At 41.0% G+C, this 23,008-nt stretch overlaps 3 protein-coding genes across 3 annotated transcripts; 2 read left to right on the top strand and 1 right to left on the bottom strand.

The window, feature by feature from the left end:
• The first annotated feature begins 12,273 nt into the window (after positions 1-12,273).
• On the top strand, positions 12,274-12,948 carry LOC148691564 (uncharacterized). The gene has a single exon (XM_088682879.1). It carries the CDS (start codon positions 12,274-12,276, stop codon positions 12,946-12,948), a length of 675 nt encoding a protein of 224 aa, XP_088539005.1.
• Positions 12,949-15,443: 2,495 nt separating this feature from the next.
• LOC148691563 (uncharacterized) lies at positions 15,444-16,743 on the top strand. Its single transcript, XM_088682878.1, has 4 exons — positions 15,444-15,534; positions 15,610-16,109; positions 16,183-16,230; positions 16,504-16,743. The coding sequence occupies exons 1-4, from the start codon at positions 15,447-15,449 to the stop codon at positions 16,741-16,743; spliced, it is 876 nt and encodes a 291-aa protein (XP_088539004.1). The 5' UTR covers positions 15,444-15,446.
• Positions 16,744-18,462: 1,719 nt separating this feature from the next.
• On the bottom strand, positions 18,463-19,680 carry LOC148691562 (uncharacterized). Its single transcript, XM_088682877.1, has 2 exons — positions 19,433-19,680; positions 18,463-19,354 (listed from the first exon to the last, which is right to left on the bottom strand). Exons 1-2 carry the CDS (start codon positions 19,678-19,680, stop codon positions 18,463-18,465), a joined length of 1,140 nt encoding a protein of 379 aa, XP_088539003.1.
• Positions 19,681-23,008: the final 3,328 nt, after the last annotated feature.

Genomic DNA, 23,008 nt, shown 5'->3' with positions numbered 1-23,008 from the left:
AACAAAAAGAAGTACAATAAATAAATTAAAGCAATAGGCGGTAATTCCAACTATGGTAAATAAATTGCTTTTAAGTAAATAAAGCTTATAACAAGGGCTTTGATTCAGCACCATTCACATAAATATCAAAGCTTTAAAGCAAAGGGTAATAATTCCACCCACTGTAAATAAATTGCTTTAAATAAATAGAACTTGTGATATGGGCTTTAATCCAACACCATTCACATAAATATGCCAAAACAGAAAATGCAATGATTAAGTCCTCATCTTTTGCTTTTTCATTTTCTTGGTCTGCCACTTCTTTTGTTTCATTCTTTTTATTTTTGTTTTTATTTCACAACTCTAAGTCCTTTTAGTTACTCAAGAAGTAGTAGTAACTGGTGTGCCTCCTCGATGAGTTTCAAAAAAATTGAAACGGTTCCCATAAGTTTAGGAGACAAGAGTGTCAACAACTTATAAGAAGATCAAACCGTTAGATTTAGCTCAAAATTTAGTATGATATGCATAAGATGATACCGAACAACTTTCGTGAAGAAATAGTTTCGATCTGAGTGACCGAAATGGAGTTTTGGTACTCATAAGGTGCCTGTCTAATTTTCTGCGGAAATTGAAAACTGGTTTGGTATTTCAGGCATCTGCGATGATCGCACCGTTGGCATTTTCTGAAAATTTGATATGTTGTAGGTACTGGGCGGACGAACAACTTTGAAGAAGAAAGTGTTTCAATCTGATATCTGCAAGTTAGAGTTCCGAGACTGTTTACATGGCTATCAGATTCTTTACGAATTTTGAGTTTGTACTCTTTTGCTTCTGCAAAGGATGATATACAGTCATACAACAACATATATATATATTTGCTTCAGGAAAATTAGTAGTACAAAGATTTTAAGATGAAATGAAAAGATTTTCTTATCTGTGAGATTCCAGGCGACAGAGGTGAACAAGATTTGTGGTGTTGTGCTTTCCACTGACACGAGAGCTTCTCGTGCTGATAACGTATTGTAAAATCAATGGTGTGTGTAGTGGAATAAAAGAAACAAGACACAAAATTTATGAGGTTCCTTTACAGTCAGTGTGACTGGAGTACGTCCTCGGGGTAGCAACAATGCTTTCATATATAATATGAAATCATAAGATTACAAATCTCTGTTCTCTCCTCCCTTCTTCCTATCTCTGCTGTGAGCCTTGTGGCTTTTTTCTCATTTTTCTGCACTGTCGTGCCTTTCTCTTCTGTATTTATAAGAAGCATGATCAAAGCATCTACATCTTTTTGTAGTGGGATAAAATAGTGGAGGACAACTATTATTCCACATATAGTTGAGTGGACATCCACTTATTCACAACAGTACTGGACATTTGAGCTTATTATTTTATTTTAAGTTTATTATTTAACATATAACATAAAAAAATATCATACTTATCCGTAGTATGATTTACCGTATACTTGAAATAATTGTTGTAATTGGTACTAGGTTTTCGTACTTATGATTTTGGATGCTATACAAGGTTTACAATGATGGGTTATTATATTACGAAAAACAAAGGTTTTATTGAATTCTTATTTTTGTCCACTAACACTTTAGGTTTTGCACCCCCCAAGGACTTAGTAACTAGATTTCAGTGGCGTGCAAGGGATCTTGGTGGTTTTGGCATCTACTCCAATTAATGCAAAAAATTTATTTCATGTTTGTTGATGCACAAAATCGGCGAGGACTTTGGTACAACAGAAAGTGTCAAGTTTGTGACCTTCGCTAGATTGCTCGTCATTAGTATGGATAAGTATGTAAATGAATAGAGATAAGGAAGCAAACAACACAAGATGTACGTGGTTCACCCAGATTGGCTACATCCACGGAGTATAGGAGTTCTTATTAGTTGTGAAGGGTTTACACAAATACATAGGTTCAAGCTCTCTTTTAGTGAGTTCTAGTGAATAGTTTAGTACAAATGACATTAGGGATTATTGTGAGAGAATGATCCCCTTTTATAGAAGAGAGTTTCTAGCTTTGTTTTGACATTGACACGTGTCGTGTTGTGATTGGCCTTTGATATCGACACGTGTTGCACTGTGATTGACCTCTGATACTGACACGTGTCATGTTATGATTGGCCTCCTGGTTGGAGGAAAAGTCTTGTGGGTCATTGACGGTATACTGTTGACTGGTGCTTAGTAGTTTCGGGATTGGTCAAGTATGGTACAAATAGTGCTCCCCTAAGTTCACGAGTGAGGGAAGCTCCTCAGTTGGGGACTTGCAAGATCTAAGCCATTGAGTAATCACGAAACTTCCAAGTACCGAAGTGTGGTGTCACCTTCACTTGCCTTCTCTGTCCTATAAGTAGATGTGGCATCTTCTCTTGGAAGTACTTTTCCTTCATCCAGGAGTGGTATCTTTAGTTGGCGTTGACGCACAAGGTAATGTATCATTTTCATTTGAAGCTTACTTGTAGTTTTGGGTTTGGTCAAGTGCGATACAAACCATATAGTAGGAGTCCCCCAAGTCTCTAAGCGAGGAAATCTGCCAAAGGAGGTGACAGACAAGGTAAGCAATCAGGGTTCCAAGCAATTAGTCTTAGATCGGTAGATTGATCTTGGGTTTCGACTGATTGTACTCATTCTCCCTATCTCTCATTCAGCAACAAGGATAAAGAGAAGAAACAAGGAGAAGAAATGATATGAGGTACTCTTGTTTTTGGAGAAGACGGACGAATTGGCACGTGCTTTGTTGTACATGACTTTCCACAAGTGTATTCTTGAACTGGGCTGCAGGGTTTTCTGGTTTCCTCCAAAGGAGCGAGCCGACTCTAGAATTTGAGGGTCAAAACAAGTCCGTCAAACCTGGAGTATGTTCGATCCTGATGGTATGGGATACTTTTGCTGTTTGACAAAGTAGTAGATGTGGTATGGTGAAGTTTTGTTCTTCGACGACGGTGCTAGCAAAAGGCTATTGAGGCTTCTCGATCTCTTCAATTAGAGCAATGATGCCGAGCATGGATTTGACTTAGACTCTTCCGTCTGGATTGTGCGGTTCCACAAGAAAGGCGTCATGCTGTAGTGATCTGTGCTAGCTCGTTGTTGAACTTTCTGATTCAATCTTTTGTATAGCAGAAATGGTGCGCAACCTTTGCATTTAAATGGTCATTCAGAGCACTACTTTTCAGTGACTCATCCATGCTTGGCAGCTTCAGTGTAAAGAGCCAATATCGTACAAATTGTTTTGAGGTATTTGCCGAAGGAATTCGTGACCTTGACAATGGTTGAGGATGAGTACTCGAGAGCAATGCTAGGCAAGCAACTAGGCAAAGGTTCCTGGCAATCAGTTCTAGATCGGAAGTTTGATTTCAGGTTCCGACTGATTGCATTCTTTCTCCTTGTTTTGCAGGTAAGAGCAAAGACAAAGGAAAAGATAGGAAAAAAGCATGATATGGGATACTCTTGCTTTCAACCCTGATGATATGAGATATTCTTGCTCTGATGTGGCTGGTTGGCAGGGGTATTATCGAGGGAGAAGAAAACGGAGTATTTCGAGAGGCTAGATTGGGAGTGCCATTTCGGATGTGAGGAAGGGTTGACCATTTTTTTTTATTTGGCAGGTATGCCTAATTGTGGAGGATGGAGGTCGACATATATAGGAATTGTCCCAACAGTGAGTAGTAATGTTGTTCCTTTACCCTTCTCGGTCAGAACAATGTAGTGGTCGCTACAAGGTTCACATGTTTTAACTTTGTCAGAGCACTTTGAAAAAGTGGTCTGTGGTATCCAGAAAGCTGATGTTGCATGTGAGGATTATTGATAGGAGCATATTCATGCGACTTAATTAGCTTGTTCTCGTGCATTTACGTTGTGTTTACTTAGTTGTTTTAGTGTTTAAGGCCACTTTTGTGTATTTTCAGATTATAAGGCCAAAGTGTGCAAGAAGATGCAAATTGGAGCCTTTTGGAGCGAAAGAGGAATGAATGAGTTGAAGACTTGAAGAAACGACGAATTCCTACTCCAACGATGAATTCTTACCAAAACGAGGAATCCTACTCAAACAAGGCTTCCTATTTTAGGAAAGTTGACCCTAAGTTTCCCGTTTTGGTAACCTTTCCTAATCTTAAACGTCCGCATTTTCTAGCCACTCTGAAGTCCTTGTAGGCGCTTTAGGACGCAAAACGAAGGCCCTAGGGCCCTTAACACCCAATGCCGTGGGCTTTAGCCCAAGTCCTTTCCCTTGCCGTGCAAGGGGGGGCATTTTAGGCCCAAATCCATGCATTAAGCCCTTCACCCTAATTGGCCCAAATCCATGCATTAAGCCCTTCACCCTAATTCTTCCTCCTAATTAGTGCATCCCACCATTCCATTCCATAATTTCCATTAGTGCATCCCACCATTCCATTCCATAATTTCCATTAGTGCATCCCACCATTCCATTCACACATAAATGCCCATTATCCCATTTTTTTAGCTTTTAATTCCACACCATCCCATTATCCTTTACATCCACTAAACCATGCATCCACATTCACCTAAATAAACCCTAAATTACATCCACTAAACCATCCATCCACCATAATTCCCACCATCCACACCTTTTCCCATCCACCAAATACCTTAAACAAACATCCATTAACACCCATTCTCTTCCTATAAATACCCATTCATTCCATTCACCAAATCATCTCATTTTCCATTGTAATACACAAACACTTCCCCTTCTCCATCTTCTCCATTTCCACTCCATTCCACACTTCCATCCCATCAACCAACCTATCCTTAAACCTTGTGCTACAACAACGAGGAAGAGAAGAGTGCCTAAACGTTCATACAATTCAAGTTTTGAGTTGTTGGAATGTTTAGGTGTTTCTTTGATTTCAAAGTTATGAGGAACTAAACCCCCTTTAGCTAGGGGGTGATTCGAAACTATGTTTATGTTTGTAATATGATTTGATTACTTTTAATTACGTTTCATAAGTTGTGAATTCAATTTGTTTAACTGTTTGATTGATAACCTATTTATGTATGTTTATTAAGAATGAACGCTTAATTTTCATGCATGAATTTGACGCTAGAATATAAGTGAGTTTCACGTAATAGTTATGAACTTATATTCACAAGTAGTGGAGGTTGCTTATAAACAATCGTGTTAAACATATTCTTGGCATAAGTTTCATGCAATCATAGTAACGAATGCCTCGTCAACACTTATAGTTTTCATGATGCTTAATGATTCTTGCTTGTATCTCTATTATGCAATTCATGTAGGGAACTTGTGAGGAATGTTTTGGATTGTCGTATGCAATCATCCAATTCATTAACTTAAGGAAAACTTGACGGTTAATTTAAGCGGACCTAATTAACCCGGGGCGTTGAGAATTCATGGTTTATTGAAAAGCAATTAGACATCGTTTTGTATGCAAATATAACATATGTGGAGATGAACCCCTTAGCTAGCTTCCCATCCATTCATTTCCGTCAAATCCATATTTACAATTTGTTTTATTTCCAAGTTTCCATTTTTAGTTTAAAGTCGTCCAAATCCAATCCCCATTTACTTTATTGTTCAATTTAGTTAGAAATCAATTTAGTTTGTGTTTTTAAAGCATTTTGAGTCTTTTGGTTTGTCTTAGTGTTTTAACGTTTAGTTTCACATTCTTTGAGTCTAGTTTAGTGTTTTATCTTGTTTTTACGTTTTTGAGTCAGTTTCCAAGGTTTTAGCAATCCCTCCTAATCCCCGGTCCAGAACGATCCCTACTTACATACTTACTACAATTGACGAAAAGAGGGTTTAATTTGTGCGCGTATAATTCTCGCATCAAATTTTGGCGCCGTTGCCGGGGATTAGCAACTTTGCTAATCCCTTGGATTGTTTTATTTTCGTTTGTTTTTATTTTTCCAGATTCTTAAATTTGTTTTGTTTCTTGTTTTAGGTACTAGTTCATGACTCGGAGTTCTCATCCGATTCGTGAACATATCCTGGAGTGATTGGGTTCTTCGTCCGGCTGCAAGACGTAAAAGAAAGCGCTACTTGGGAGGCAACCCAATACAGTAAATAAAACTTTTGCTTGTTCATTGATTTTTTCGATAAATTACAATTGTATCTAAACATGGCAGAAAGATGGAGCCTTTACAAAGGTTGTGTACGTGAGGCCCCACTACGTGGCAACACTCTCGGAGCAAGAGGCATCGGAGCAGGAGGCATCGGAACAGGAGGTCTCGGAGCAGAAGGCATTGGAGCAAGAGGCATCGGAGCGGAAGGCATAGGAGCGGGAGGCACCGAAGATAGATCATTCAAGGCCCCAAACCTTGGTGGAACGCTGGATGACCCAGGAAAGAGGTGCCTCTGGAAGAAAGCTGCAAGCCTTTGACGGTCATCAAGCTCGTCAAGTTTCCTCTTCATGCCTGACGAATAATTGTTGGCAAGCACGTGCAAACTTCGGTTCTCGTACTTAAGCTGTTTGATCTCCTGCTTAAGACTCTCCACCTCCGCCATCAAGGATTCAACTTGTCGGGAGCGAGCAAGAAGGCGTTGGCCCATGTTGGACACAGAGCCAGTGCACTGAACACTCAGAGCCAGGGATTCTTGAACGGCCAACTCATCAGACCGTCCTGAAAGCAGCTGACTGTCTTTGGGAGTGAGGAGGTTCCGAGCCACTATCGTAGCCGTTGTGGGATCCGTCATCACAGAGTCCTCATCTGTAAGAGGGCCATGGGAAGATAAGAAAGACGGGCACCATACCTTACCCTGACGAGACGCGACCGGATCACTGCTTAGACTCAAATCTAAGCAAAGGTTCGATGGGTTGGATGAGCTAGCCATTGTTCACGAAGTTAAAAAAGAAGGGGTGGACGGAGTAGATTTTCAAAAGGGCCGGAGACGAGTTTCAAGAATGGAAAATCTTCAGAGTGTGTAAGTTGGCGGTGATCGATAGCTCTATAAAAAGCCAAGGCAACGCATCCACCAATTCAAAAAGCCTCGGCTTTTCAGAAATCACGTTCAACACGTAGAGGCCATCATCGCAACTACACGTCTTTAGCCGACAAGCGCAAAGTTCGGCGACGCTTTATCTGCTTTTCAGAAAACGCGTGCAGCTTTATCGAAGAGGCGTCTTCAAAGATCGAAGAGTCGTCACTATTCCAAAAAGCCGGATTTGCGGGATCAAAATGTTTGTCGACAACAGTAAAAGAACAGTATCACCACTTGCTATTGAATTCCCTATATATGTCGACCTTCATTTTTTTTTTGGCAAGACAGAACTGAAGAAAATGCCCAACTCTTTCTCACCTCTGAAGGCGCACTCCCAGCAAAGCCTTTCGAAATACTCCATTCTTTCTTCTTCCCCAAAGATGATACCAGATGCCTGGAGTACAGATGACCCAGGAGGAAACAGCACCACAAATACATGTGCTGATTCATTCACCGCTTCTTCAAAAGCAAAGGTATCTCATATCATCAAGGGCAAAAGCAAAGGTATCTCATATCATGCTCTTTCCCTGTCTTTTCTTTTGTCCTTGATATTACTTGCATGGCAAAGTGAAAGAAGCAATCAGTCGGCACTTGGAGTCTATCTGGACTCTATTCCCTGGTTGCTTACCTAGCTTTGCTGAGCTATCCTCTAACCCTCTTCAATACGAATTGGAGAGATTGAACAAAGAAACAGATAAAAGGAGGAAGCTCAGACCTTCGGGGGAGACCAAAGGAAGCCTGCTACCCAGTTCAAGAGTAGCACAAAGGAAAATCAACGATGGGAGCAGCGCATTTCAAGAGTAAGCCTGTGGAATCACTCAAGATGAAGCCTCACTGCAATCACCAAGGAGAAGATGGAATTTACACTCCATAACCAGATTTGCATCTCTAAAACTCTTCTCTTTGATAGATACATTCTGCCATGTTTAGTATGTTTAGTTGTTGTTTTATATGTTTTCTTTTGTTTGGTGTGTTTTAAGCTTAAAACATTGAGGACAATGTTTGATTTAAGTGTGGGGGGGTAATTAAGTATGTTGATGCAAATTTGTTGGATTTTATCACCCATAACTTTAAGTGTTGTTCCTTGCTGTTTTTAAAATGTTTTTAAACTGTTTTAGTGTGTGTTGAATTAAAAATCCGAAAATACCATAAAAATTTGAAAAAAATTGTTTTGAAAAACCCAAAAAGAGTTGTTTTTGTGTGTTTGTTTGTGTCGTAGGTCACCTTCCAACGCAATGATGAGGATTTGGTTTTTAATTGCATGATGGTTAAAGAAAGTTACAAACATGGTTGGACGTTTGATATACTCTTTGGTTTATGCTTGGTTGTAGTTATAGTTTACGAATTCACATGTAATCACAAAAGAAAAAAATTAGTTTTTGTAACATGCTTGAAGGAAGGAACTTAAACAAACGCTACATCCCTATGAGACTTGAGCCTAAACGTTATTTGGAGAATTATAATCTATGCATCATTGTTTTCTAAGTCGTTGTATGATCTCATTATTCATTGCTTGGTTACTACTTAGAAGGCGTTTCATCACTTAGTTCCAAATGCTAGAACTCATGCCCATTTCATTCAAAGCATGTCATTGATTTGCATACCACATATTCAAGATGAAGTTGTGTAGTGACCACCACCATAGCCAAATTGCCATATTTGCCTTTTCATTTGTTTTGTAGGATTTAACCCCGTTGAGCCTTGTGTAGCCTATGTTCTTTGTTAACCCACATTATCCTCACATAGCCTAGATTAGGACCATCCTTACCCTTGTTCTTGAAGCATAGTAAGCAATGAATTCCTTTTGATTAATGTGTTGCAGAAAATAAGTGTGGGGGAAGGATTATGGATGTGAGTTTATGTGCCATACGCATGGTTAAAAAAAAAAATAAATAAATAAAAAAAAATAAAAAATAAAAAAAAGAAAAGAAAAAGAAGTGAAAAAGAGTTGAAAAGTATTGTTTGTTGAAGTAAGGGCCCAAAACAATGAATTAGGCCCTAAGATTTGTTTGAATCTTCCCCATTTGTCTAAAAGTTGATTTCTGCATTCTAAGGGAATTCTAGGTCTTAATTTCATTACTTTACTTACTATTGCTTAAAGAACTTTTGTTTATCCCTACCTTTCCTTGTTAGCCAACACCCCAAGCCCCGTTACAACCCTTGACTTCTATCTTGAGTGTTGTGCATTTCAATTGTGGAGTTTGAATTCAGTATGAGCATATGGTGTCACTGGTTCTCGCATCTAAGTAGTAGCATTCCATTCATGAGATCATATCTAAACACATTTAATTACTCCAGAAATTGCGTTCTTTGTTATAACGTATGTGAGTACTAGTCTTTCATGTTTACATCAATCTGCTCACATATAACTAGTGTAGGGTGTGTAGTCAGAAAATCTGAGTGAAAATTGAGTGCATAACTAGTGAGGAATTGAGGGAATTCTCTAAGGCATGTTACTACATTCAAAATGTGTTTTAATTGATTAAATGCGAACTAGTGAATGGTGACTATGAGTAAGTATGTGCTTGAGGGGAAAGAAGACTAAAAGCTATGTGTGTGATGATCTTAGACATGTCATGTTTCATTGGAAATCCCTGAGGAAAACGTTGGAAGGTTTAGGTTATGTTTTGTTTGTTTTGTGGCGTTTTGTTTACTTTAGTTGTTTTGTTTTGCTCGAGGACTAGCAAAAGTTAAGTGTGGGGGAATTTGATAGGAGCATATTCATGCGACTTAATTAGCTTGTTCTCGTGCATTTACGTTGTGTTTACTTAGTTGTTTTAGTGTTTAAGGCCACTTTTGTGTATTTTCAGATTATAAGGCCAAAGTGTGCAAGAAGATGCAAATTGGAGCCTTTTGGAGCGAAAGAGGAATGAATGAGTTGAAGACTTGAAGAAACGACGAATTCCTACTCCAACGATGAATTCTTACCAAAACGAGGAATCCTACTCAAACAAGGCTTCCTATTTTAGGAAAGTTGACCCTAAGTTTCCCGTTTTGGTAACCTTTCCTAATCTTAAACGTCCGCATTTTCTAGCCACTCTGAAGTCCTTGTAGGCGCTTTAGGACGCAAAACGAAGGCCCTAGGGCCCTTAACACCCAATGCCATGGGCTTTAGCCCAAGTCCTTTCCCTTGCCGTGCAAGGGGGGGCATTTTAGGCCCAAATCCATGCATTAAGCCCTTCACCCTAATTGGCCCAAATCCATGCATTAAGCCCTTCACCCTAATTCTTCCTCCTAATTAGTGCATCCCACCATTCCATTCCATAATTTCCATTAGTGCATCCCACCATTCCATTCCATAATTTCCATTAGTGCATCCCACCATTCCATTCACACATAAATGCCCATTATCCCATTTTTTTAGCTTTTAATTCCACACCATCCCATTATCCTTTACATCCACTAAACCATGCATCCACATTCACCTAAATAAACCCTAAATTACATCCACTAAACCATCCATCCACCATAATTCCCACCATCCACACCTTTTCCCATCCACCAAATACCTTAAACAAACATCCATTAACACCCATTCTCTTCCTATAAATACCCATTCATTCCATTCACCAAATCATCTCATTTTCCATTGTAATACACAAACACTTCCCCTTCTCCATCTTCTCCATTTCCACTCCATTCCACACTTCCATCCCATCAACCAACCTATCCTTAAACCTTGTGCTACAACAACGAGGAAGAGAAGAGTGCCTAAACGTTCATACAATTCAAGTTTTGAGTTGTTGGAATGTTTAGGTGTTTCTTTGATTTCAAAGTTATGAGGAACTAAACCCCCTTTAGCTAGGGGGTGATTCGAAACTATGTTTATGTTTGTAATATGATTTGATTACTTTTAATTACGTTTCATAAGTTGTGAATTCAATTTGTTTAACTGTTTGATTGATAACCTATTTATGTATGTTTATTAAGAATGAACGCTTAATTTTCATGCATGAATTTGACGCTAGAATATAAGTGAGTTTCACGTAATAGTTATGAACTTATATTCACAAGTAGTGGAGGTTGCTTATAAACAATCGTGTTAAACATATTCTTGGCATAAGTTTCATGCAATCATAGTAACGAATGCCTCGTCAACACTTATAGTTTTCATGATGCTTAATGATTCTTGCTTGTATCTCTATTATGCAATTCATGTAGGGAACTTGTGAGGAATGTTTTGGATTGTCGTATGCAATCATCCAATTCATTAACTTAAGGAAAACTTGACGGTTAATTTAAGCGGACCTAATTAACCCGGGGCGTTGAGAATTCATGGTTTATTGAAAAGCAATTAGACATCGTTTTGTATGCAAATATAACATATGTGGAGATGAACCCCTTAGCTAGCTTCCCATCCATTCATTTCCGTCAAATCCATATTTACAATTTGTTTTATTTCCAAGTTTCCATTTTTAGTTTAAAGTCGTCCAAATCCAATCCCCATTTACTTTATTGTTCAATTTAGTTAGAAATCAATTTAGTTTGTGTTTTTAAAGCATTTTGAGTCTTTTGGTTTGTCTTAGTGTTTTAACGTTTAGTTTCACATTCTTTGAGTCTAGTTTAGTGTTTTATCTTGTTTTTACGTTTTTGAGTCAGTTTCCAAGGTTTTAGCAATCCCTCCTAATCCCCGGTCCAGAATGATCCCTACTTACATACTTACTACAATTGACGAAAAGAGGGTTTAATTTGTGCGCGTATAATTCTCGCATCAATTATGGACAAATTTTATCCAATGAAATCCAACTCTTGAAGTTCGGGGAGCGGTGCCTCTTCGATTTCTGAGCAGGCAATCTTGTTGGGGATATGGTTCTCGAGATTCGGAGAGCGGTGCCTCTTCGATTTCTGGGCATGCAATCTTGTTGGGAGTGTTTTCTCAGATATGAAGAAAGGTTGGGCATTTTTGCAAGTTTGCTTTGCCTCGGAGCACAGAGGTTGACACACATAAGGATTTTCCAATAATCAAGCAGTGATGCCGTTCCTTTATCCTTTTGGGTAATAATAGGGTAATTGGGCCTTCAAAATTTACCTGTCTTAACTTTGTCAGAGTTCTTTGGTAAAGTTGTCCTTGGTATCTGAGGAACTGATGTCGCATGTGAAGATTGCTAATAAATTTTAACTCAGGAAATCCGCTTCTCGAAATTCGGAGAGTGGTGCCTTTTTGATTTTTGAACAAGCAGGCCTGTTAAAGATCTGGCTCTTTCTTTTATAAAAGCACCAATTAAGTTCAAGGAGTATGTTCAGAAAGTTATTGCTTGTAGGAATTTTTCCCTTATTTTCGTACTTCTGAGACTTACTGTACCTCATTTTTTCTTCATTTTTTCTGAGAATGTCTGGCCCGTTCGACCGTCATTTGGACTTGAATGCTGTAGAGGAGGTAGCCATGTCTCCTCAGGATAACATATGGTGTCCATCCTTCTTATCTCCTATTGGTCCCCTTACTATTGGGGACTCTGTGATGAAGAATGATATGACCGCTACGGTGGTGGCCAAGAATCTTCTCACTCCCAAAGACAACAAACTACTTTCCAAACAGTCTGATGAGTTGGTTGTTAAGGATTCTCTGGCTTTCAGTGTTCAGTGTGCAGGTTCTGTGTCTAATATGGCCCAACGCCTATTTGCTCGCACCCACCAAGTTGAATCGTTGGCAGCTGAAGTGATAAGTCTCAAACAAAAGATCAGAGGGCTTAAGCACGAGAATAAACAGTTGCACATGCTTGCACATAGCTATACTACAACCATGAAGAGAAAGCTTGACCAGTTACAGGAATCCGAGGGTCAGATTTTAACTGATCATCAGAGGTTTGTGAGTTTGTTCGAAAGACATTTACTGCCTTCGTCCTCTGGGGTTGTACCACATACTGAAGCTCCAAATGATCAACCTCTGGTGCCTCCTCTTTCTGGGGTTCTGCCCAGTACTGAGGCTCCAAATAATCACCCTCCGGTGCCTCCTATTTCTGGGGCTTTGCCGAGTGTTGAGACTTCTCCTGAGCAACCTTTTTGAAGGCGCCCTCCTGTTTGTTTGTTTTGGTTCATGTGTATGCACGTATTTGTAATTTATCGAAGATATCAATAAATAAGCTTTACTTCATTCAACGTGTTGTGTTAAATACACTAAGATATCATTCACTAAGTTCTTTGAATTTTTTTAATTTGTTGAAGTTTGCATATTGAAATTTCGTGGGTGGACCCTGTAGGTTAAAGTAGTGCTCCCTTAATTTCCTGAGTGAGGAAAACTTCTCAGTTGGGGACTTGAAAAATCCAAGGCACTGAGTAGTCGCAAAATTTCCGAGTACCAAGGTATAGTGGTATATGGTAGGAGTTCCCCAAGTCTCCGGTCGAGGGAGTTAACGAAGGAGGTGTCTTGCTAGTAGGCAATTTTCCAAACAAAATTTCACCATTTTCCTTTCTAAGTGGTTGCCCAAAACTCCTCCTTCATATATATTTGGTATGAAAGTTGTTAGGCCCAAAGAAGGGGAGGCCTAGGCTCATTTTTAATTTTTTTTAATGGGTGAAGCTTTGATGTTGAAGCTTTGTAGGTGAAGTTTTTGTGTTGAAGTTTTGTAGGTGAAGCTTTTGTGTTGAAGCTTTATAGGTGAAGCTTTGGTGTTGAAGCTTTTGTGTTGAAGCTTTTGTATTGAAGCTTTGTAGGTGAAACTCTTGTGTTGAAACTTTGTAGGTGAAGCTTTTCTGTTGAAGCTTTGTAGGTGAAACTTTTGTGTTGAAGCTTTTGTATTGAAGCTTTGTTGGGCACCATAAATTGATTTTGCTTCACACTATCTTGATCAAGAGTGTGTGAAGCTTTTGAGAATGGTAGTTGTTCTCCATTGATGAAGCTTTGTTTGATGTTGAAGCTTTTGTGTTAGTCACCATAAATTGGTTTTGCTTCACACTATCTTGATCAAGAGTGTGTGAGGCTTTTGACATTTGTTGTTGCCTTTCATTTGTTGAAGCTTTTGTTGGCATTATAAGTTGGTTTTGCTTCACACTATCTTGATCAAGAGTGTGTGAGGCTTTTGACATTTGTTGTTGCCCTTCACTTGTTGAAGCTTTTGTTGGCACCATAAATTGATTTTGCTTCACACTATCTTGATCAAGAATGTGTGAAGCTTTTGAGAATTGTTGTTGTATTCCATTGATGAAGTTGTTGCGTTCCCCTCTTTTTTTTTTTTTTTTTTTTTGGGAATGGGGTGAACAGAAAATTTGAAATTTGAAATTCCCTAGCTTGTGGAAGTTTGAAGACTTTCCATGTGAGGCTTTCTCATGGTTTGAATTTGAATTTTGAATTTCTTTGATCCTGTTGAACTTATATAAGAAGGACAAGTCTCCACTCTTTACCTTGCCTTCATTTGCTCATTTTGTAGTAATTTTGGAAGACAGAGTGTACTCTAGTTGAGAGGGATTCTGGCATTGCTTTGCACCATCTTCAGGTTGGTAGTCTTCTTTACTAGATCGCATGCTTTCATTCTTGTTGAATTGTTTGCGTGTTCATGTATTTGGTTAAGAACATGATGAACTGGTTGAGCTTTTCTTCATGCCCTAGGAACTTCCTTATGTTTTGATCTTTCATGTAGTGATAGAGTTTGTTTCTGTTTGTTGTAGATGTCAGAGTTTAAAAGTCCTAGTGATGAGGGCTCCCCTAGCTCTAGCTCTAGGTTTAAGCTTGCAATGTTGGAGTCCTTGGGGCCTTTGTTGAAGTCTTGTACCAAAGAAACGTTGAATGATTTTCGCAATTGTCAAACTTTAGCCAATATTGGTTCTTCCTCCTTCATGTCAATGGGTGAGGGGGTTATTTTTTACGCCATACCCATATTTTGCTCTGAGTTCACAGCGGACCTTTTAAAGAAAAACTTGTTAGATAGCGAAAGGCAGCTTAAAGCCCTAAAGCAGTCATGTAGTATCCCCCACAATGTAGGAATGCGTTTGGTACATCATGAAGAATTGCCCTTTGAACCGCCCAAGGGTCATGTTATGTTCTATACCAAAATATTATTGGCCTTAGGGGTGAAGTTGCCTCTGCACCCTTGGTTGCAACGGATGTTATCTTTCATTGGATATGCGCCTGGGCAACTCAATCCTGGTTTTTGGGATACCTTGATCGAGTTTTATATTATTTGGATAGAATGTGGGTTAGGTGAGCCTTCCTTCCATCAGTGGCGTTATTGCTATAAGATGCGCTCGGTGAAAGCATGCCCTGGGTATGCCGAGTGTGCATGTTGGAGTAAGAGAAAGCGTATTGTCTTTGGTAAGAAAAAGGCGTACTGCACTTGGAAAAATCGTTGATGCTTTCTTTATAATGATTGGGAGCATGTTAGAGGTGTCACACCTGAGCGACGTGTTCTTACTCACTTCCAGATTGTAGGTTGTAATGTATCCATTGTTCGCATTGTTTGCTATTTGTTGTGATTTCTTCTTGCGTCTGACATTTTCCTTCATGCAGTGACGCAAAGCAACATTAAATTGTCCGGACAGAAGCTGGCTGATGTAGAGAAGGTGTTAAGAATGCCTAAGGAGGATAGGGGCAAGCTATGGCCTTTGTTTCGAAAGTACGGTTCCCAGCCCCTAGTGTCGGAGTGCCAGAGACGAGCAAGTAAGTTGTGTCCTTTATTTTGCTCCCTCTTTCTTTTACAAAGTTGTATTCTTTACTTTGATTTTTCTTGTTCAGTGGAGAAAGTGAGCAAGAAAGGGGGGACTAGCACCAAGAAAGGGAAAACACCCATGTTAGTTCCCGTAGATGACATTTTGTTTCACAAGGGAGCTCGTAAACACCGAGTGAGGCCAGCCCCTAGACTTAAGTCGCAAGAAGAGGTCCTCAAGATTACTGACTCAAAGAAAGCTGAAGCTGAGGCTATTGGGTGTGCTGCTGCCATAGTTGCAGGGGAGGAGAGACGACTGTTGCCTCCTCTTCCTACCATCGATCTCATCTTTCCTCCAACCATGGAGTCAACTGACCAAGAAGGTGACCCTAGCTCCAGCCGTAAGAGGAAGTATAAAAAAGAGGTTGGCAGCATCCATTGGAAGGATTTGAAGGTTGCCATGCAGCTAAATAGTTTTAGGTATGTCAATAATTGCTTGGCAGGACGTCGATCCACCGTTGACGAGCTTGGCGAGCTGCTAGATGAGAATGAATTAGATCGTGACCGGATGATGAGGCTATCTTTTTATGTAAGTGTTATTCTGTCATTTCTTTATTTTCTTCCCTCTTTTTCTTGGTAGTGACGATCATCTTGTCATGTAGGTCATGACTGAGTACGACGACAGATTACGAGAGGTCAAGCGGTACAAGGTAAAGTAAAGAGAATAACCAGCTTGTGAATGACTCCAGAAAAACAAGCAAAGCTTTGGCTGAGGCCATCCGCCTCAAAGATCACACTTTGAGAGTTTGAAGAGGCGAAATGGTGAGAATGTGAAGCTCAAGAAACAATTGGAGGGGACTGGGAAACAGTTGGAGACTACTATCCTCGAAGTTTCCAAGGTTAAAGAGGAGTTGGATAATGCCTTGATTGAAGTTTATGAGCTAAAAATGAGTATCTCAACTAAGAGAGACGCTGCCGTGTAGGAGTTCTTAGGTTCCCAGGCCTTTCATGATGCTTTTAAACCTCACTGCATCCGGGCGGCTAATTTTGAGAAAAGGAAAAGGATGGCCGTCCTTGAGCGTTACGATAATGGAAGCATTATCCAAAAATACCGTGATGAGATAGATGAGTATCGACAAAGAGGTGAAGCTTTCGTCCTCGCAATTGATCCTAGTACTGAGGATGACTCTGATAATGAGGCTAGTGTCGGTGAGCAGTCTTAGGAAAGTAGGATGGTTCTGGAGATATCGAGGATGGTGGCGATGGTGATGCGGCTGAAACGCAGAGTGATATTGTCAGGGGTTCGGCCTCAGATGAGGATGACTCATAGTGCCCTCTTTTTCTGCATGTACTTTGAATGTAATAGTTTGTTGTTTGTATGACATGTGCCATGTATTCTAAATGTACTAGTTTGTTGTTTGTCTGGCATCTGCCATGTTATAAGGCTGAGGGTTTTTTGTTTGTGTATGTTTGCAACCTTGTACTGTGCGCTTTGATGTTAATTGCCAAGTATTTGTACTATCATTAATAAATGTTTGGCTATGTCTGAATAGATCCCTTGTTTGGATATAAGTCATGTTGACATATACTTGGACTTTATTTCATGTTGTAAGCATTCGTGTTGAAGCTTCAAACCTAAGCGTTTTAGTGATAGGAATGTAAGAGAGTTAGGACCAAGTTGTCTAAATCACCTCTTTATTAAATTGATACCAAATGACCTTCATTACATAAGATGCCGAATGGCCGTAGCTCAACACTTGTACAGTGTGAATCTACTTGTAATAGTACTTCAAGTGATCAGCGTTCCATGGATGGCCAAGGGTCTTGCCATCGAAGCTCCTGAGCTTGTAGGAACCAGGGCGATTGATGCCAATTACTTCAAACGGTCCATCCCAATTTGGGTTGAGCGTGCTTTCACTCGGGACTCTGTCGCAGAGTAGTCTTTTCTTCAATACCCAGTGCCCCACTTTGAAAGAATGAGGTTTGACTCTTGAGTCATAGTAGTTGGAGATGCGTTGCTTGTAGGCGACATTCCTCAAGTGAGCCTGGTTTCTGTGTTCCTCGACTAGATCCAAGTTGAGGGTGAGTTGTTTGTCATTTTCACTTTGCATGTAGTTCTGGACTCGGAATGTTACTTGCTCAAGCTCAACTGGGACAACGGCCTCTGTTCCAAAGGCAAGTGAGAATTGAGTTTCTCCTGTTGAAGTCTGATATGAAGTGTGGTATGACCAAAGAACTTGGGGTACAAATTCTGGCCAACAGCCTTTAGCCTTGTCCAAACTGGTTTTCAAAGTGCACTTGATTATTTTGTTGATGGCCTCAACTTGTCCGTTAGACTGGGGATGAGCTGGGGAGGCAAAACATAAGTTGATGTTGAACTTAGAACTTAACATCCTGAACTTCTTGTTGTCAAACTATCGCCCATTGTCCGTGACTATCGCATTAGGAATGCCAAATCTGCAAAGGATGTTCTTCGATACGAAGTCTTCTATTTTTGCCTCAGTAATGGTTGCCAAGGGTTCTACTTAGGCCCACTTTGTGAAGTAGTCAACTTCAACGATTGCATAACGGACCTTGCCCTTCCCTCAGGCATTGGGTCGATTAAATCAAGTCTTCATTAGGCGAAGGGCCAAGGGCTGATCATAGGAGTAAGAGGCTCGGGAGGGGAGTGATGAATAGTTACGTAGCGTTGACACTTATCACATGAGCAGGATATTCTGATGGCATCTTGGTGGAGTGTTAGCCAGTAATATCTTTGGCGAATAGCCTTGTGTGCTAGGGATCGAGATCCAGCATGATCTCCGCAGACTTCTTTATGTATTTCTCGAAGGACAATTTCCGCTTCCACAGGTGTGAGGCACCGTAAGTATGGTAGGTTAAAACCTCGCTTGTAAAGTTGGTCATTAATGATCAGGTAGCGGGTAGACTTGTATCGAATCTTCTTAGCTTGGACTTTTATCATTTGGGAGGGTGCCATGAACAAGGAATCTATAAATTGGGGTGATCCGACTATCCCCTTGTTGCAAGTTGCACACTTCTGCGACCATGGTGCTTAGTGCTGCCAACAATTTGACATGAATTTTTCTCCCAATCTTGTCTTCCAATGCTGAGGTGAGGCAAGCCAAAGCGTCTGCATGACTGTTTGCCGCTCGAGGGACTTGGGTGATCTGGTAGTGGAAGTGCTTGAGCAAAAGCTGCGTTTGCGCAAGATACGCTGCCATAGAGTTATCCTTAGCGTCAAAGTTGTTCGTGACCTGGTTAACCACCAATTGGGAGTCACTGAAAATATTAATTTGTTTAGCTCCAAGGTGTTTGCCCAAATGTAAGCCTGCTAAAAGGGCCTCATACTGGGCCTCATTGTTTGACGCCTTGAATTTGAAGCGAAGAGTATACTCCATTGCCACTTTGTCAAGGGTAGTCAGGACTAGTCTTGCTCCATAGCCCTGTTGGTTGGATGAGCCATCAACATATAGAGTCCATACTGGGAGTGTTGGTTTTACCTTCCAGGTTTCCAGGGGTGATGAAGTCACTGCCTCAGGTGTAGGAGAAATGTCAACAGGATAAGTGAATTCGGCGATGAAATTTGCAACTACTTGGCCCTTTTCAGCTGGCTTTGGGTGGTAGGAAATGTCAAACTCTCCCAGTGCTATCGCCCATTTGATCATTCGCCCCGAAGTGTCAGGACTCTGAAGTATTTGTCGAAGGGGGTGATTAGTAAGCACGATAATGGAGTGTGCTTGGAAATAAGGGCGAAGTTTCTGAACAGATATGACTGATGCTAGAGCTAATTTCTCAATGTTGGAGTATCGTGTCTCTGCATCTTGTAGAGCCTTGCTAGCGTAGTAGACAGGTCGTTAGATACTACCATCCCTACGAATGAGGACGGAACTGACTGCTGAAGCCGAGACAGACAGATAGACAATTAGGGTGTCACCAACTTCAGGTTTGGAAAGCAGAGGGGCTTTACTCATGTACTCCTTGAGGTTCTTAAATGCTTCGGCATATTCATCAGTCCACGTAATGTACTTCTTACTTCCCTTAAGTGCTTTGAAAAAATGAGCGCATTTGTTTGTGGCCTTAGAGATGAACCTGGTCAAGGCTGCCACCTTGCCAGTAAGACTCTGGATGTCTTTTGAGGTTACTGGTTCTTTCATGTCCATGATTGCTTTGATCTTCTCGGGGTTAGCTTCAATGCCTCATTGGCTAATCATGAAGCCCAAGAATTTTCCAGAGCCCACACCGAAAGCGCATTTGTTAGGGTTCAGCCTTATTCGATACTTCTTCAAGATGGAGAAGGTTTCAGACAAGTTGGCGATGTGTTGGTCAGCATATTTGCTTTTGACTAACATATCATCAACATAAATTTTCATGCTTTTCCCAATCTGTTTAGCGAACATTGAATTGACTAATCTTTGATAAGCCGCCCCTGCATTCTTTAGGCCGAATGGCATGACTTTATCGCAATATAGTCCTCTATCAGTGGTGAAGGCCGTGTGTTTTTGGTCCGAAGGGTTCATGATGATTTAGTTATACCCTGAGTAAGCATCCATGAAGCTCAAGAATTCACACCCTGCTGTAGAGTCTATAAGTCTATCAATGAGAGGAAGGGGAAAGCTATCATTCGGGCATCTTTTGTTTAAGTCAGTGTAGTCAACACATATTCTCCACAAGATCTTTTGAAGAAAAAGACTTTCCTTAGTCAGATTTTTCTTAACAAGGACCACATTTGCTACCCACGTTGGATAATTGACTTCACGGATGAAGCCTATGCTTTTGAGTTTTTCAACTTCTGCCTTCATTGCCTCGTATCGTTCAGCATCATAAGATCTTCGCTTCTGTCTCGCCGGCTTGGTCTTGGGATCAATACTCAAGCGATGACAGATGATATCGAGGGAGATGCCTGGCATGTCTTCGTATGACCATGCGAAGGCTTTAGTGTTCTCTTGCAAAAAAGAGATCAATGCTAACCGAATGGGTGGTGACAAAGTGGTGCCAATCTTCACTATGCGGTCCGGATAATCTTTTGAGATAGAGACCTTCTCTAACTCTTCAGCAGATTGTGCTTGCTGGGTGAAAGAGACATCTCGAGGATCGTCGGATTGACTGTTACCACCGTGAAGATCCAAGTTGGCTTTGTCCGAGCTGGTCTTTATAACTTGGTCATGTATAGAAAGTGTTTCTTTGGGTACATGTAAGTGTTGTTGCTTGACTGAAGTGTTATAACATGATCGTGCACTAAGTTGATCTCTTCTGATGTAACCATTGCCATAGGGGGTTGGAAATTTCATCAACAACATATGTGTGGATACCATGGCCTTAAGATCATTGATGACTGTGCGCCCAAAGATGACATTGTATGTTGTTGGGCAGTCAACCACCAAGAAGTTAGTGGTGATGGTGGTTGTGTATGGGCCTGTAACGATGGTGAAGGGTAAATGTACGCTCCCTAAAGGTTGCACGACATCACCGGAGAAGCTTATCAAAGGAGAAATTGAGTGATTGAGCAAGTGTTCAGCTACATTAAGTGTTTTGAAAGCTTCAGCAAACATGATATTGACTGACGCCCCCGTGTCTACCAGGATTTGTCGTACGTCAAAGTTGGCTATATGAGCTTCCACAATCAGTGGGTCGTTGTGAGGATAGATGATACCTCTTTCTTCCTCAGGGTAGAAACATATTGTATCCCAATTAGGCTTTTGATAGTTACCTCCCCTGATGTCTTCCACGTGAAACACTTGGTGGCCGGGCTTCAACGTTCGTTCATTGTTTTTCATGGCCCTGTTAGAAGATTCAGATATGGGTGTGCCACCGCTTATGGAATATATCACATTCACTTGGCGTTGGTTGCGGTTATCCCTTGGAGGGTGAAGAAGGAAATGATCAATTTTTCCTTCACGTGCCAAAGCTTCAATATGATCACGAAGGGTGATACATTTCTCGCCGTCAGGGCCATTATACTCGTGGTAACCACAAAACATGCATGTGTTCTTCGTGGACTTGTAATCTGGCTTCCTCGGCCTTGGCTTTGGTATCAAATGAGCTATACTGGGGTAAATGGCCGTGCATGTGGCGTTCAAAGGTGTGTATGTCTCATACCTCGGGGTAGGACCATTCTTGACACGTGCTTGGCCCATTGCATTGACTGCCTAGAGGCGGGCATTATTATGGCGATACCCTTGGTTATCGCAATATTGCCCCTTACTTATTTTATTAAAATGAGATTGGTAAGGATGGAAGTCTTTCCTCTTGCCCTGAGAATGATACGCCTGTTGACTTGGCGAGGTATTAGGTAGGGCAGGGGGAAGCGTCACTGCCGTTTGGAAGGCTAAAGTTTTCTCATTCGGTTGGATCTAGCTTCCACTCCCCATTTGCTGATAAGGGATGGCTGTAGGGAGTTTCCCTTGATATGTCTTTGCCTTGGCGAAGGCATGGTTGTAAGCCTATGCCATCAACTCAGAGTAAGTCTTCCAAGTGTTAGCATTGATCATGTACTTGAAGAAACAGTCGCGTAGGCTTACCGTGAAGGCTTTAAGGGCGGTCTTGTCATCTACTTTAGCGCAGCGAGAATACTCATAGCTGAAGCGGCCGTCATACTTTCGTAGTGGCTCGTCCGGCTTTTAGCGAATAGTGTACAAGTCATCTGCGGAATGTAAGCGATCTGTCTAGAAGATGTGTTGAGAGACAAACAGCTTCCTCAGTTCCTTAAATGAGTTTATCGTCTCAGGTAGAAGACGGCAATACCAATTCAGAGCTCCACCAGAGAAAGTAGAAGGGAAAAGAAGACATCGTTCTTCGTCAGTGTGCATCTGATATGCCATGGTGGACTCAAAGAGGTTCAGGTGTTTAATCGGGTCCTTCCTTCCAGTGTAGAGTTGTAAGCCAAGCTTCTGCTTTGTTTTTGCTTGGAGGGGGTGTCGAGGATCCTCCTTGTAAGAGGGCCAGGCCTGGGTTGGTTCCAGTCAGGTATTTCGGCTTGACATTCGGCCTTCAACTTGTTTACTTCCTCAAGGAGTTGTAGGACAAGGGGGTTCTGAATGGAGTCAGGTACTGCTGGATCATTCTTCCGTAAGTCTCCATCTTTTCTTGGAAGTAGGAAAGCTTGATCAAGGGCATGAGATTTTTCTTTGGACTCACCGTACTGACTTCCAGGGCGAGCCTGTCGAAATGCCCCCAAGTCCCCCGTACCTTCATATTCCTCTAGGACATGTCGCTCATTCCCTAGATTGGCAGTTGGCTTGGGGCATGGGAGAGGACTGAATCTTTCAGAAACCCTTGGGTCATTGACCTTCGAGCTTATGTGGATGGGGTTCTCTCGACGTTGCCTCAGAAAGTCTCGACAGTCGCGATAAACAGCTTTTGATTCTTCTACTCCTTCTACAAGATGCCTTCCTCCATTTCTCCTGCTTCGGGTCGAAGCAGCTGGGTCGAGAGAGGTCTCATGTTGATCAACACCTTGATGAGTAACTCGCTCCCCATTAGGGATATCCA

Source organism: Pyrus communis, chromosome 13 (assembly GCF_041283825.1).
Source record: "Pyrus communis isolate YQ-2024b chromosome 13, ASM4128382v1, whole genome shotgun sequence".
NCBI lineage: Eukaryota > Viridiplantae > Streptophyta > Magnoliopsida > Rosales > Rosaceae > Pyrus > Pyrus communis.
Note: the sequence above shows the minus strand (reverse complement) of the source record. Positions and strands in the feature narration are given on the sequence as shown.

Excerpts from the sequence above, each read along its gene's own strand:
- LOC148691564 (XM_088682879.1), top strand. The coding sequence starts at position 12,274 with ATGTCTGGCCCGTTCGACCGTCATTTGGACTTGAATGCTGTAGAGGAG.
- LOC148691563 (XM_088682878.1), top strand. The coding sequence starts at position 15,447 with ATGCCTAAGGAGGATAGGGGCAAGCTATGGCCTTTGTTTCGAAAGTAC. Across the intron at positions 16,110-16,182 it reads TGATGAGGCTATCTTTTTAT|GTCATGACTGAGTACGACGA; the intron begins GTAAGTGTTATT and ends CTTGTCATGTAG. Across the intron at positions 16,231-16,503 it reads GAGAGGTCAAGCGGTACAAG|GAGTTCTTAGGTTCCCAGGC; the intron begins GTAAAGTAAAGA and ends GCTGCCGTGTAG.
- LOC148691562 (XM_088682877.1), bottom strand. The coding sequence starts at position 19,680 with ATGGACATGAAAGAACCAGTAACCTCAAAAGACATCCAGAGTCTTACT. Across the intron at positions 19,355-19,432 it reads GACACCCTAATTGTCTATCT|CAAGGCTCTACAAGATGCAG; the intron begins GTCTGTCTCGGC and ends CTACTACGCTAG.